This window comes from Elephas maximus, chromosome 18 (genome assembly GCF_024166365.1).
Source record: "Elephas maximus indicus isolate mEleMax1 chromosome 18, mEleMax1 primary haplotype, whole genome shotgun sequence".
Classification (NCBI taxonomy): domain Eukaryota; kingdom Metazoa; phylum Chordata; class Mammalia; order Proboscidea; family Elephantidae; genus Elephas; species Elephas maximus.
The window spans coordinates 15,817,624-15,833,851 of record NC_064836.1 but is presented as its reverse complement, the minus strand read 5'-3'; the positions used below and the strand labels follow the sequence as shown (position 1 = coordinate 15,833,851).

Genomic DNA, 16,228 nt, shown 5'->3' with positions numbered 1-16,228 from the left:
GAGCGGGCCAATGAGATCGGAAGCAGAGCCAAGTTCAACCAACCAGGGAGCCGAATTGATCTCGGCCCGTTACCGGGGCGGGGCGGGCAGTCCCCAGGCCAATAAGGCCTCGCCAGGGGACGGCCCCAGAACCTTCCAATGCCGGGCCTGGGCGGACTCTAGCTCTCCCAATCGGTGCACGACGTTGGTAATTCAAACTGACAGCCGGTGGAAAAGGCCGAGACAGCGGAAGAAGGAGGAAAACCGAGGTGTTTGGTGACACGGCGCCGACTGAGCCAAAAGCGACCTCTGCCCCGCTCCACCGCCACCCCCGCGCTTTCTCGAGCGGCCGCTCAGGGGAGATCTGACGGGACGACGGGGGGCCACGAGGGAGAGCTGAGGGGAGGCAGGACACGAGCTAACGGCGCGAGAGCGAGCACGCTTGGGCTCGCGGACGGAGGAGGATCGCGGGAGAGAGAAAGGACTGAGGACCAGGGATCAACCCGGTGGAAAAAGCTGAGGGGATTTCTGAATCCGGGAAAGAGGAGGAAGATCTCCACAGAGCAGGCGTGGCTGGGGTCCCTGAGCCCGCTCTCCGAGAGCGGAGTCGTAGCGCTCCCAGGGAGGGGCGTAATGCTGGGAGAGGGGACGTTCCAAGGGGAGACGCTTTAAATAAGAGAGACTACCAGAGACGATTAAGGGATCACTGAAGGGGCGGGAGCTGAAGGGTAGGGCATCCTTTTACAAGGGAGAAAGGGAAAGCTGTAAAGGACTTCCCTTGCAGCTTGCCTCCTCCCGGCTTCAAACTGCACTCCTTTCCCCGAAAGTTCAAAAGGAAAGCCAATTTTGCTGCTTCTCCCTGTTCCTACTCAATAAATATTACTTTTACTCTCCCATCGGGAAAACAGAAAAGAACTCATTTCCTTCCCAATTTCAGGACTTAAAAACAAAACAAAACAAAAACTCAAGGCCTAACAACTTGACTTTCAGTTTGAGTGAATCAAAGTAGGAAGGGTCTTGCTCTTGTTTCCTTTTTCAAAATCCCACACCTCGTCCTTTCTGGGACGCCATGTCAACCAGCAGTTGTAGTTTCAAGGACCGGTGTGTGTCCATCCTGTGTTGCAAATTCTGTAAACAAGTGCTCAGCTCTAGGGGAATGAAGGCTGTTTTGCTGGCTGATACTGAAATAGACCTTTACTCTACAGACATCCCTCCTACCAAGTAAGTCGTGCTAGTGGCGGGCAACGGTAGCCTTTAACTAAATGGGAAAAGTGTATGGCTTGGATCTCTGGGAGTCAACAACGAGGTTATCATTTTGGTGTTCCGGCCACTCCCAACCGTCTGATGAGCCCCTTGGAGTATAACTAAGTGGGCAGACTGTCTGGACAAAGTCTGTGTTTTAGCCAAAGTGGTCAATCCTGATGTAATGTTGCTAGTTCAATTATAGTCATGTGACTGCGCATCTCTTAAGCCGATCCCTGGCGCTGTGCCCCTCCTCCCAACCATCCTAATTGACTGGACCAAGTCCATGACCTAGTCTGTAGGTAAATTCAGACAAGATTTTCTGTACTGTTGGAGAGGAGAGAACATTAAGTTTTTCCATTTGACCCATAAAGCTTTACAGTAAGAAGCATAGTTTTCTACCATTATTTGTTGTTGGCATGCGAGTCAGATCCATTCAATATTCTTTTTTCAAAAATCTTAAATATGTTTTCACGGGATGAAATAGACATTTAGCCCTAAAATAGTCTTTGTCTTCCTTAAGGCCTATTTTGGATATTATGCATTTGTTTGCGTAATTAAATCTTAAAAAAAAAAAAAATCTTGTTTTCAGCCGCTATCCACTTTTGGGTATAGAGGCCTTAAGAATTTGCTTCCTATTTGGAAAAATAACCATTTTATTCACTCAAATATACCTTTTTCTGCTCTAAAAGGTACTTTCTTTTTCATAGTTAACATATGCCCTGCATGATTTTCAAGATTTAGCTCTTTATTGAAATTTTATCATTTAAGTGAAAGGGTAATTAGGCAAGATATGGAATTAGCCAAGATATGGTTGGACAGCTGTCCTCCAGTCTTTGGGCACAGAGTCAGAGGATGCAGGCTAATAACCATCATACTTTAAAATGAATTTCATGATAATGATAGAAACTTAAATTTTTTTTTAAACATACCTAAGTAAAGCTGTATACTCTTCCACCCTTGAAGTCTTTTCTGAAGTGGTTTAAGTGTAGCTGTGCCTAATAGCAAAGCCAAAGGCTCTCATTTATTGCAAAAATGCATGGGTTAATAGTCTGTGTGTATGTTGGTGTTATGTTTCAGAAAAGAAGAGGCACTAGGCAAAAAAAATCATAAAACCTATTTCAATGGTTCTGTGGTTTATTGTGCTTTTTCTTTTTAGTAGTATGCGCACACACACATACACACACACACCCAAATTTAAAATATTTACCCATTCATCTTTGCACTAGCTTTGGTAAGTAATAAGGCAGTCATTAGGAGGACTCAGCTAAATTGTTATAGATTAGAGCCAGTGTCTAGAACAGAGTAGATTCAGTCCTTTCCTATTGTCTCTTCTTTGTAAGGTTATTATGGTGATGAATTAATGTGCTAAGAAATGTGAATAAATAAACACAAGATTTTTTAAGTGTCACATGTTTATGGTGAGCTCACGAATATTAACTGACTCATAAAATGTGCTGTCGTTCTACATTAGAGTCTTGTTCAGCTCTTTGAAGCTACAAAATTCATGCTAACTCACAAAAGTAAGCGTGACTTATCTCTACACCTTTTCCTCCCCAGTGCAGTGGACTTCATTGGAAGATGCTATTTCACTGAAATCTGCAAATGTAAACTGAAGGACATCGCATGTTTAAAATGGTAATTTGTGGCAATATTTTACATAGCCCTGGGTTTGCAAGATGGATATTGACGACAAAGCACGGAGAAAGGTTCAATGGGCTGTAGCGAGTACTGATTATAACCCATGCAGTGAGCCATTGAAAAACATTTGTTACTTAAGGCTATAAAAAAGAGTCTTTTGATATTTGGCATTTATATATGATTTTACAGTTTTTCAAAGTGCATTCACAAATACTTGCTTTAATTTTCAGAACAAGGCAATGTAGTTTCAGGGAAAAAAACACTTGGATTTACAGTCATAAAAATCAGATTTGAGTCCTGGCCAAAAAAAAAAAAAGTTTTTTTTATACTGTTGCTCTCTGTATGATCCTGAGTAAATTCCTTAAACCTCTAAACTTCTGAACCTCTATTTCCTTATTTCCATCTACAGTTATGAAGATAAATGAATCATGAATGTTAAAAGACTTGATAAATTATAAATTATAACACAGATGCCAGCTGTTATTATCAGCTTTTAAGAGGTAGATAAACTGAGTGTTATTATTCCTATTTTAGAAAGACGTAAGTTGAGATGTTTTCATTTAATGGGGTTTGGATTACAAATTATAATCCTAATAATTTCAATTAGCAAACTCTTCTTAAAAAAAAATGTGCTAATAATTATTTAATTTCAAGGTATTCATTCATTCATTTATTCATTCATTCAAGCTACATGTATATCAAGCACCTACCACGTGCTAGTCACTGTTATAGCAGCTGGAAACATAGCAGTAAACAACAAAGTCACTGGCCTTTGGGCGTTATATTCTAGGGAGAAGACAATCAATCAGCCGATAAGGTACTTAAATAAGTTGTTTAATTTGGCGGAAAGTGCTCCAAAGAAAATAATAATAATAAATTTATAGAAAATAATAGAAGTTGGAAGATGAGGGAGTAGGTAAGAGCTACTTTAGAGAGCATGGTCAGGGAAGTTTTCTCATGAAGAGGTAACATTAGAGTTGCATCCTAAAGAATAAGAAGGCAGAGGAAGAATATTCTAGGCAGAGGGAACAGCAAATGCAAAGAACCCAAGGCACAAAGAAGCTTAACATGTCCAAGGAATAAAAAGATGATGGCCAGTATGGCTGAGACATTGTGAGCATGGGGCAGAGTGGTATGAGTAGGTCAGAGGAGTGACAGAAGCTCAGAGAATCTAGAGCAGCACTGTCCAGTAGAATTATAATGCAAGCCACACATGTAATTTAACACCTTCTAGGAGCCACATTTTAAAAAAGTAAAAAGAAACTGGTGAAGTTAATTTTAATCATATATTCTATTTAACCCAATATGTCCAAAATGTTACCAGTTCACCTTGTAACCAACATAAAAAATTATTTATGAAATACTTTACATTCTACATCCTTGGTTTTTGAAATCTGGTATACATTTTAGACTTACGTCATATCTTGATTCAGACTACCCACACTTCAAGTGCGTAAAAGCCACATTTGGCTAGTGGCCATTGTTTTGGACAGCGCAGACCTAGACCTTGATATGGAGTTGTATTTGTTTTTGGCCAATGGGAAGCCATTGAAGGGAACAAAATGATCTAATGTGTCACACACTAGAATGTTAACTCCATGAGGGCAGAAGCTTTGTTTTGTCTACTGCTATATCCCTAACACCTAGAAGAGTGCCTGGCACATAGTAGATGCTCTGTAAACATTAGATGAATGACTGAGTGAATGAATAAATGAATGTAGGTGGTAATTAAAGCCATGGAATTTACTCTCACAATATAGCTTTTCAAAAAACCAATCAGTCCTAGTCCAAAAACAACTTCTATTTTCATTTGTTTGTCCTTCAAGCAGGTTATGATTAGAAGACATATTTTAGGTAGGCTGGTACCTTTTATAGCATTCTTTATAGGGCCTCACAAAAATGACTGACTCCTACATCTTACAGGGTAGGACCAAACTATAACAGGAATTTTTACAACTTAAGGTATAAACAGTTCATGTTGCCATTTAAAAAAAAAAGCACTAAAACATTCCCTGTATGTTCACACTTTTTAGTATGTAACCAGATAGTAGAACAGTCTGTGTAAGATTGAAGTACTTATAATCAGCTGGATAATACTGAAGACTGTAAAAACTTTTGTAACTTTCTCTAGAGGCCATGGATTTGCTTTCTTTCTGAATTTCTGCAAAAATACTAGAACTAAAATTAGAGCTGCCAGCTTGTATTTGGTTTACAGGGCCTCATGCTGTCTTCCTACTCCTCCATCTGTTGGAACAGTTTTAGGTGCTGGCATGGAACTAGAGCCTTGTAAGAACCCAACTTGCCAGAGTTGTAGGGAGAGCAAAACTCACCTGTAGATCTGAGTTTATTCAATATCTTTTGCCTGCACGGCAGATCCATTTTGGGTGCTTTACAGAAGAACTCACAACCTTATGGCATCCAGAACCTAGCTTCTGCTTCTGAAGGTAGAATGCATAAAATAATACTAGCGAAGAAACTCAAGAATGTGATAGTATTATTTCACTTAAAGACTATTTTTTCCCGTTTGATGGTAAAACCAAAACCATTAACAAAGTAACTCCTATCCTAAAGACCCCAGCTATGGAGGTTGTTAGGAGAGAATAAGTTCTAAATTATATGGATTATCTGGTAATATTAGCACATAAAAGTGTTTATATGGCCTGGTATTATATGGCATCTAATAGCATTTACTTTCTTTTTTAGTGGGAACATTGTAGGTTATCATGTAATTGTTCCATGTAGCTCCTGCCTTCTCTCCTGTAACAATGGACACTTCTGGATGTTTCACAGCCAGGCAGTTTATGACACCAACAGACTAGACTCCACTGGTAAGAAACGATTGACTCAGGCATCTCTCCAACATTTCTTTGTTGATACCTGATTGATGCACCCAAGAGGTAATTTCAGGATTCCCTCTTCTTAGCTGGGTAGGATCAGTTAGAGTAAAACTTTAATGGCTCTCTTCCCCAAGCATTCTCTTATGAAGCCTATTAGGTAAAACTCTTTGCCATTTCTATGTTCATCACTGTATTTAAGAGCTCAAACTTGGTTGGATTTCTTGATCTTTTTACATTAATATCTTAATTGTTCTAAACTGCTGCCTTGATACATATTCTAGACCAGAGAATTTCTGAAGATTTTAGGCTTAAAAACCCAGGCTTAAGAGTCACTTAATCGTGTGCGCGTGAGAAAGAGAGAGGGGGCAGTGTGGGCCGCCGGGGTGGGAGTTGATGGCGGAGGAGAGCAGTGTGACCTCTGTATTTGGTGATGTTGCTTCAGGATAAAAATGGACATTTCTACATCTGTATCCATAATTTATTGTAGAGTTTTAGCCAAGGGAAAGATTTAACACCAATATATTAACGCTGATTATTTTTATTAAGAAAATATACTACAAATCCTTAAATGATATTTGTATAATACATTTTATATTGTTTAAAGCCATTCAGTTTTATTATAGGACACATTTTCTCAATGTTTAATTTGTATTTACACAACATTATTTTGGTCTTCTTTGGAACTTAAAGTGTATATACATATGTATATCTATATCTATATCGATATCGATATCTATATCTATATAGATATATATAGATATTTTAAGAGTATAATTTGCCTTCACAGACCAAAAGATCACGAATTGCTAGCTAGGTTGTCAGGGTCTTTAAACCCTCCGATTATGCTTGGGTCTTTATAGACTATGGTTTGTTTTTTTTTTTTTTTTAAATCACCTGGGATTCAACTGTGGCTTTCAACCCATCATTTGGGGGTCTCAATTTAAGACTCTAGTATGTTAAGAAGGCCATTTTCAAGAAAGAGCTCATCTGAACTCTCCTAAATGGGGTCTAGACTACTAAGTTAGGCCTCTAGATTTAGATTTGTGTTGCTCATGGGACACATTAAAGGAAGTTTCTGCTTTGATACTGTTTTTCCTGCTTTATAGTATTCAAAACACAGGGTGGAGATTTTTCAGTTTGATTTGCTTTTTAATATTGGTAAATTTTTCCAAGATAAAAGCCCAGCATTCCTCCATTCGCATTGAATCTAGCCCATGAGAAACATGTGTATCCCAGGGTTTCCTTCCTTTTTAACAGAGAAGGGAAGGTGCTGCTTCTGTCAGATCCAGTCTCCTAGTTTATTTTTTCTCCTTTGAACCGATTGTGCTCAGCTGCTTCACGTCTCTGAGTATTGACTCCAAGAATATCAAACTTCTTTGTAACCCTAATATTGTGATTTAAAGCAAGATTTTCTAGATGCTTGGTATAAAAGAGGGTTTCTAATAGCATTGGAACTGTCCTCAAATCACCTGAATCAGCAACATCAAAGGTATACGTACCCAAGCTTTATAAAATTCTAGAATGTTTAGATTGGAAAGGGCCCCATGAATTCTGTTCCCTGATGTTGGGAAATGTTCTCAAAGGCAAAGTGGCTTCAGCTCTGCATTTACCTTTACGGGTTCTAATTTTCCTAGATTTTAGCCTAATAATTCCTTACTATCCTGGCAGCTCTTCAGTACCATATTACCAGAAGCATAAAACCATTCATTCTTGGAAAAAATAAAACTTTTTTATTATGAAACAATTCAAACACACAAAAATTACAGAAAATGATATAATAAACATCTGTATCCTCAGCAGCATCAAACAAAGAGACTGACTTCTTGCCTGACTAAATTCCAGTATCTCTCTCAGCAAAAGGAGACAGTTGATAGTTCCCACTGCCTCAAAAGTGTAGAGTGCACACCCTGGCATATGTCTCCTTGGCATCTGTTAAGGTGGACAGTTAAAGGAGCGTATAAGTGATAGGCTGTATTTGCAATGTGTTTTTATCCCCATAATGGAATACTATACAGAAAGAAAAGAAATGAGGTGAATGAGCTAAGTCTACACAGATCAACCTAGGGGAACCTAGGAAACCTAATGTTGAGTAAGGAAAAGCAAATTAGGAAAGATATATATAGTATAATATCATTTTGTAAAATATAGATCAGATATATATGATCTGTGGTTGCACTCATTTGTAGTAAAAGTAGTAACAACATCCATGGTGTACAAGTAGTGGTAGAAATGGACTCAAACCAAATCTTCAAACCCTGGCTTACTGCATTCCACCATGTTGCTGTTACCTTAGTGTGTGCGGAGGAGAGCTGAGTCATCCGTGGGCCCACACTCACAGCTGGACAGCCTTTGTTGTTGAACTTCAGTGGCTTTCCTAGAGGTCACTTAATAATGGGATCTTTTTTTAGTTTAGTGCTTTCAAGTTATGGTGTGGTATGTGGCCAGCGTAAACCATCTCATAATCCTGTACTGAATGTTTGGTCTTATACCATGTACGCTGGTGGATTCTTCAGTATGAAATCTGACCTTTCTCAATGAGATTTTAGATTATTATTTGTTTCTCATATTGACTACTATAACTTGATCCTAAAGTTACTGCTTTTCCTTGACAGCCTTCCTTTATTCTAGGCTATAACCCACCAATATCAAGGATTGCAGTTTATATCATAATCAGCTCTAAAACCTTGCTTTTTTTTAATTAAAAAAAAAAAAAGGCACTAGCTACTTCCATGCTTATTTAGAAAATGAAAAGACTTATTCAAGGCCCATTCCCTGCAACCTTCAAAAAAAGCTCTTAATCTAAAAGGATCTTGTGAGATTCCCATTCTTAAAGATCATGAAAGCAGACGAGAAAATGACCACTGTGGAGTGATTACGGCATAAAGGGGGAGACGGTAAATGGACTTATCGTTTGAGTTTTAAGACTTTTAGAATTTAAGCCTTTGCTTAAAATGGCTTAAAGAGTTTTTATATCCTAGATGACTGTAAATTTAATTAGATAATTTTATTTGTGATATATTCTTTGATAGCTTTTCTTTAACTGCTAACACTTACGGCTTAAGATGAGAATGTTAATATATATTGTGTATCGTGTTCTGAGTTGCAACAGTAGCCAGCACTAAATAATTTTATGAATTTTATTTCCAGGTGTAAATGTCTTACTTTGGGGCAACTTGCCAGAGATAGAAGAGAATACAGATGAAGACATGTTAGACATCTCAGCAGAGGAGTACATTAGATGAATGGGGTTACGGTATACAGAATGTTCAAACCTTTTCCTATTTACAATATATATTAATGGATGAACTTTAAAATTGTTAGTAAGGATTTGCCAGTGAATTTTTTAAAAGCAAAAAGGGGGTATTTGTTGATTTATTTATTTACTGTTTCAAATTACTGACCTCCATTTAATCTGAGCCATTGCAGTTGTTCTGTCCCTCTATGTCTGCTTCTTCCTCTCCCCTCCCCCTTGCCCAGCATAAGTGTATTCTTAATTCAGATAGAAGACTATTTTACATGTCACTCGGCTACCTCGTCATCTGAGAGTTTTTCTTATAACTTGAGACCGGATACCATTAATTTTACATTCCTGTATGAAAGAGCACTAGTGCCCACAAATATATCAAGCACAATAGATCAAGCTCAACTCAGTATTAACAGGGGGTTTTAAACAGAAGCTGTTAGGTTTCCATGAATACTGCTTGTCATATATTATATTGGTGATTAATATGGAACAAGACTTTGTGAATCAGCAGGTAGGATAAATCAAAACTTTAAAATGTGTGGAGGAAACCTCTTGATTCCTCAGCATGATGTTAGGTCAGAAAATTATCAGTGTATACTGTTTACCAATGTTATTTATTTACATTCTTCTAAAGCCATTATGGATATTGTATTATGAAAGCCAGATAAACTAAGCCTCCATCTTTAAATTATCCTATTCCCTAGGACTTTCTGTCTCTGTAAATAGTATTCTAGGTGAGTAGTTCAGGCTCATCCCTTAAAGAGAAAAAAACTAAAGAAGTGGTTTGCTTAAGCTATTGCATGTTAAAAAGAATTTTGTTGTTTTATTTCTTTAAAGCTGGATTCAGAGTCTTACAGGCATAGAAAAACTGGGATGGTGTTGGATTCCGGTTTTCTGTAAAGCTAAAATCAATTTATCTCATTAGCTAATATCTCAACTGTAGGCATTTTGTCAATAGTGATACCAAAGCAGACTGAGCTGTGGTTTTATAAATAAAGTCTGTTCTAAAAATGATCAGCTTTCCTTTAATTTTTCTTATACCCACTTTCTTTACCTAAAAATATATAGTATATAAAGTATAGACATAAGAGTTAACATTTGTTGAGTGCTTACCATGTGCCAGATGCTGTTCTAAGTGCTTTACACACTTAACTCACTTGTTCTGCACAACAAATCCAGGAGGTGTAGGCACCACTGTTAGTCCTTTTTTACTGATAAGACAGCTGAGGCATAGAGCGGTTAAGTATCTGGTCTAAGGTCACATAACTGGTAAGAGGTGTGGTTAGATTCAAACTCAGACTGACTGACTTCAAAGTTTCTGCTTTTAACCTTTGTGCTAACCCCCTGACCACCTCAGGACATGAAATCAGCTATGATCTTACTTAGTCAGGATACATGCTGAGTAACCTCATAGTTATGTACAGTAGGTGAGGGCAAGAGTGACTGACGGATTTCAAGACTGAACACACTCATGCTGGATCTTAGGGTAAAAGTGGACTATAGACATTTGACAGACTCATTTGCTGTAAACCAGGATCAAAGGTGCTTCAGGAGATGCTGTTACTAGACCTGGAAAACTTTCCCAAGCCTTTTACACCAGCACTGACAGAAGGTCACCAAAAAACCCAAAGGGATGAGTGTGGAATAATTGGGTTTTGGATTCGATTTGTTTCTTTAACCTCTCTTAAGTATTTTCTGGAACAAGGTAAGAATAATGAATAAAATAAAAAATAAATTGTTACTATATTATGGACTTCTTCAGTTAACTTATTCAATTAGAGAAGGAAAGTTCAGTGCTAGAGCAGAGAATATGACACGTTTACAATTCAGCAGAGTTCATCTGGTTTCCGTTCAGCTCATGCCTTCAAAGGCTTGGGTTGGCTCCGGGGCTCTTTGAAGAACGAAAGCAAGACAGAGGTGCACTGATTGAAGCAAGCCTCAAATGTTATTCCACTCCAGCCGGAGAATATTTTAAACTACTCAACTACCTTTTGGCTGTGTTATGGGAAAGCCAATTCTAAGCAGAAAAATGGATTAATAATGTTTTATCTAAAGAAATACATCTATGACCTTGTTTTTTAATAAAAGCAAATTATATGCACTTTGGTAAAGACCAAAAGCAGAATCACATTTGTGGATTGAGCATACTTGAAGCCCTACCATACTTCCCCCCACAAAAAAAAAAAAAAACCGTTGCAGTCAAGTCGGTTCCAACTCATAGCGACCCTATAGGACAGAGTAGAACTGCCCCATTGAGTTTCCAAGGAGTGCCTGGTGGATGTGAACTGCTGACCTTTTGGCTAGCAGCCACAGCACTTAACCACTATGCTACCATACTTCCTAGGCCTAGAAAATCCACCTATGCTTTGGTCCTCTTCTGATATTTAATTTAATTCAACAACCCTGTATTGTGCCCCTATAATGTGTCAGGAGCTTAACAACGGCAGGGCTCACGCTTTCCTTCAAGGAGTTCACAGTGAGGTGAAGAGGAAATAGACTTCTGTGAGGCTTCCTAATTGATCGCGTTAAGTGATTTCACAAAGGCATGTTTAAAGTGTTATGACTCCATGGATGAAAAAACCATCATTCTGAGCAGAAAGAGTGGGAGCTGAGAAAGCTACAGAGAAGAAATGATATTTGAGCCATGCTTTGAAGCACAGGAGTTTACCATCTGGGATGAGAGTTCTGAGCAGAGAATAGGATTAACAAATGGATGGGAGTTTAAAAGTATCTGGCGTTTATTTGTGACATTATAAGTGGCTCCCCATGCCCTCTAAGATATAATGATAAGAAGTAGAGGATGACGCTAAAAAGGAAGGTTGGGATCATGTTGTGAACACTATTCTGTGTGATAGCAGCGATAATGACATTTAGGAAGATACTCTGAAGGTAACATGTCACTGCGTTCAGTTTTCCTGGTGTCCTTTCCTCGACGTGTTTAACAGCTCGATCCAGAAAATTAGATTTATTGCCTCACCCTAAGAACACATACAGGCCTTAAGTTCCGTGAATGTCTTGTCCTCTGTGGAACACCAGTCTTTAGGGGGCACTGCCTTTTTCCCTTTTCCGTCGTGTCATGCCTGAAGTTCAAGGAGGGGACCGAGTCTTCAGCTCACCCACCAGGGCTTTTTCTGCTACTTTGTCTTTTTTTTTCCCTTGGAGCAGTTTCTCAGCCTCCAACTCAGGCTTTGTTGGCACATCTTGGGTGGGATCTAATCTTAAAGCCATAATATTTTGAATAATCTCTGGCTCTGAAATCTGGGCCTTTAAATATTAGTAATCCAGAGAGATTGCCTGATAAAAAGCTGCTCTTTTGACCTCTGAGTCACATGCGGCTGATTAAGAATAGCCTGCACCGCTTTCCTCTGGGTGAGGAGGAAGTGGCCATGATAGACAAACCACGATACATAAAATAATCGCCTAGAACACAAACGGAGAGGGGGAAAGCAGGAGAGGACATGGACCAGATCATTCTGTTTCAGTGGTGAACGACTCCATGTAGGCTTTCCCTACTTTAACATTCATGCTTATAAAAGGAAATAGTTTCCTTTTCTGACTTTTTTTTTTTTTTTTTAACTTTAAAAACAGCCTAAACCATAGTTTCTTTCTTGCCTGGTATTGAGTGTATGCCAAATCTACCCTAAACTGCACAGATGGAAAAAATTAGTCTATGTCTGTGGTACCTCTGGGGTTGAATATTTTAGTACTTAAATCTTAGCTAAAGATTCTTTCTTCCAAGACTCTCAAAGAATCATTTTATTGTCATCCAAAGAACAAAGCCCCTGAAATAAATATTCATAATATCATGTGTTTGTACATCCCTTTATGGGCTTTCTCATACACTTTAACCCTCAGAATAAATTTGGGAGCTATCATTCCCATTTTACAAATTAAGAAAGAAAACCTTAGTTCTATTACCCAGAGAGTAAATTTGAAGAATCCAAACTTGAATTTGGGTCTTCTGATCTTACTTGAGGTCTCTTTCCTACTCTCTAAGTACGCTTCAAACCCACCAGCCGCTCCGCGGGAGAAGATGTGATAGTCCCCTTCCTTAAAGACCACACACAGCCTCGGAAGCCCCGTTGGGGAGGTTCTACTCTGCCCTACTGGTTGCGACTCCACAGCAATAGGTTTTTGTTCTTTTTTTTGGGGGGGGGGGAGGGTTAAGTACTCTAAATTGAAGTCCATTTTTTCCTTACCAGCTGTAAAACTTAGGGCAAACATTCTTTGACTTTCGACATCAAAGCCCAGCTACTTTCGTTAATTAATCCATTGAACAAGTATTTATTGAATGGCTACTGTGAGCAAAGCAGATGCTGAAGACACAGAACTAATAAGACACAGTCCCTGCTTTCATGTGGGGTTAGCATTCTAGTTGAGGGGGAGGAAGAAAGTGAGCTAGCATTTATTGAGGACCTCCTGGATGCCGGGCACCATTCTAAGTGCTTTAAATGGAACAATCCTAAGAAGTAGGTCCAATTATTATCCTCACCATACAGATCAGGAAACTGAGGCATAGAGAGATCAAAGAGCTTGCCCAAATTCACACAGCTAGTAAATGGCACCTCTCTAAGATTTGGGGGAGCTAGAATTAATTAGCTTAATGAATATGCTTCCTTTTTATTTTTCACTGTAGTTGTCTTCCATTCAAATAAAGTCAGGTTTTCCTGTACGTATCTTTCCCTATTAGACCTTAGTTGATTTGCATTCTACACTGAGATGGGAACTAATAGTATCTCCCCTTTCAGATAGGGAGACTTGGTGTGCCTATAAAAGATAAGAATGCTAGTCATACGCACTATGGAGGGAGAAAAAAACTATGCAAAACTCATAATTCCCAGCTTTGTTGTACATCTATCTGAAAACAGAATTTTTTTACTAGTCCAGATTTTTATACTGCAAGCAACAAAAGTTTACTAAAAAGTAAATAAACCAAAAACCAAATAACAATTGTCATGGAGTCAATTCTAACTCATGGTGACTCCACGAGTGTCAGAGGAGAACTACTCCATAGGGTTTTCAATGGCAGATTTTTCAGAAGTAGATCTCCAGGCCTTTCTTCCCAGGATCCTCTGGGTGGACTCGAACTGGCAACCTTTTGGTGAGCAGCTGAGCACTTACCCATCTGCACCATCCAGGGTAAATACCTGTTCTTTAAACCTTTGGTATGTCTCAAATATTTCATAATAAAAAAGTAAATTTCCACCTTTTGCAAATTGCTCCAGTCTTGACCTTCCTTATAAGCGTGTATTTCCAATCTACTTATATTAGAATTTTGGAAGCTGCCACACCTTAAATGAACACTATTGAATCTTCATAAAAAGATTATGTATTTATTGTGAGAGAAGCAAAAACAGGTATCAAATGCATGTTGAAAATTTGCCTTTTGAGACTTCTAGAAGAGCGTGTTGACAAATATCTAAAGACTGATTGGATCTGCCAAATATGGGCACCATTGAAGTTTGCCCACCAGAATGCAGCTCTACACAAACCGCCATTCACACAACCCACTCCCTCTGAGAAGGGGCCCATGGTAAGAGTGGGCATATGGGAATGACTCACTTGGGGAAAGCTATACCCAGAATACCACAACAGCTTGCTTTCTGTCTATATCCTTGCCATGATTTTTCTACCCGGAGGAACCACCTGCTCTTATGGCTGTGACACCTGAAAAGCTTTCTGTATATTGCAGATTGCTCATGCGTGGGTGGATTTTCAGGCTGTTCAGTGGTATTTTTAAAGATGGCTCTTTAGGGGAAATATTCTCAGAGACTGGAACATTGCCTTTTCTTATCAAAATTGCTCTGTAGTCTTGTTCACAAATACCTTAAAACATTGAGCTACAGATGGAATTCAGTAGAAGACATACTGAGCTAATTTCCTTTTGTGTGATGTTACCTAGAGAAATCAAGCTGTCAGTATCCTGAAGGACAAGTCCTCAAAGAGAGATGGTAGCCAAAGCCACAGGAAGCAGGAATGATTGAAGAGCTTACCCTTCAATAGCTTCTCCCCATTCTCCCAAATTCTTTTCTAATAAAAACTTATTACAAAACAAAAACAAACAAGCAAAAAAAAAAAAAAAACACAAACAAAAAACCCAGACCCATAATGTTTGGCCTGGGTTGGTTATACAATGATGGTAAAGACAGCAAGTGCCGGGCTGAAAAAATATCTTGAATCCTAAATCTTTCTTGAAACTCCAGGATATATTCATAAAGGGAAATTATGGCTTTCCTGACAAAAACACAGGGCTCTAGGCATATACAACGCCATACTCTATGCTAACTAAAGACAATCATCTCTTAATTATATCTTTCCTTTATAAAACTCAAGTTCAATCATTTAACAAATCTTTAATGAGCATCTATCTATTATGTGTCAGGTACTATTTTAGGTGCTCGAGATATGACAGTGAGCGAAACAGATTTTATTTTTAAAAATTCTTCCTTCTGTGTCTTCCTGCAGTACATAGACTAAAAAGTCAATAATTGCATTTCTCAGGCTCCCTTGCAGTTACAGATTCAGACATAATTTACTTTTCACCAGTCATAGGCTCTTCCACAAGTCTTAAACTCAGAACTAACCGAAGTGGGGAAAAGGTAAGGATAGCACATTAATTACCCATTTTGCTAAAGTAAAATGACTCCGTGGCATGGCTCTGAAGTCAACGGATATTGAAGTGACCTCCTGATGCCACAATCATGGCTTAGGTGGTGTGTTTCTGGAGGCAGTGGTTGATGGCTTCTTGAACTTTAGCTTCTAGGTTATGGCAGAAGTAGCAGTTCCTTTGGCAGACCAGTTCTACAGTCTTACTCAGCAAGTTGTTTCTGGAGCTCTCGTCTATAGCCTGCCCCTCCAGCCTTCCAACGGTTTTGCAAGCCACAAATTAACTTACATTTCAGTTATCTGTAGCTGTGTAATGAACACCCCTAAAACTTAGTGACTTAATACAATGACAATTATTGTTTCCCATAATTCTGTAGGTTGACTGTGTGATTCTTCCATTGTCTCCGCTGGGTTCTCATATATGGCTGCATTCAGCTGTCAGCTGTGATAGGCTGGAAGGTCCTGAATGGCCTCACTCACATGTCTGGGACCATGAGAGGGATGGCTGAGACCTCTCTCTGTCTCTACGTGGTCACTCATCGTTCAGTAATCTAGCCTGAGCTTCTTTGTATGATGGCTGCCTTCCAAGAGGGTGAAAATTGAAGCTGCAAGACCTCTGATGGCTAGGTCTGGTGGTCACACAGCATCACTTCTGGTCAAAACCGGGCATGGGGCTGGC

At 39.0% G+C, this 16,228-nt stretch overlaps 1 protein-coding gene across 2 annotated transcripts; it reads left to right on the top strand.

The window, feature by feature from the left end:
* Positions 1-732: 732 nt before the first annotated feature.
* On the top strand, positions 733-9,921 carry FAM72A (family with sequence similarity 72 member A). Of its 2 annotated transcripts, XM_049858135.1 has the most exons (4): positions 733-1,200; positions 2,782-2,859; positions 5,566-5,690; positions 8,847-9,921. In XM_049858135.1, the coding sequence occupies exons 1-4, from the start codon at positions 1,049-1,051 to the stop codon at positions 8,939-8,941; spliced, it is 450 nt and encodes a 149-aa protein (XP_049714092.1). In that variant the 5' UTR covers positions 733-1,048; the 3' UTR covers positions 8,942-9,921. The 2 variants fall into 2 exon arrangements, with proteins under 2 accessions (XP_049714092.1, XP_049714093.1); XM_049858136.1 differs by lacking the exon at positions 5,566-5,690.
* The last annotated feature ends 6,307 nt before the right edge of the window (positions 9,922-16,228 follow it).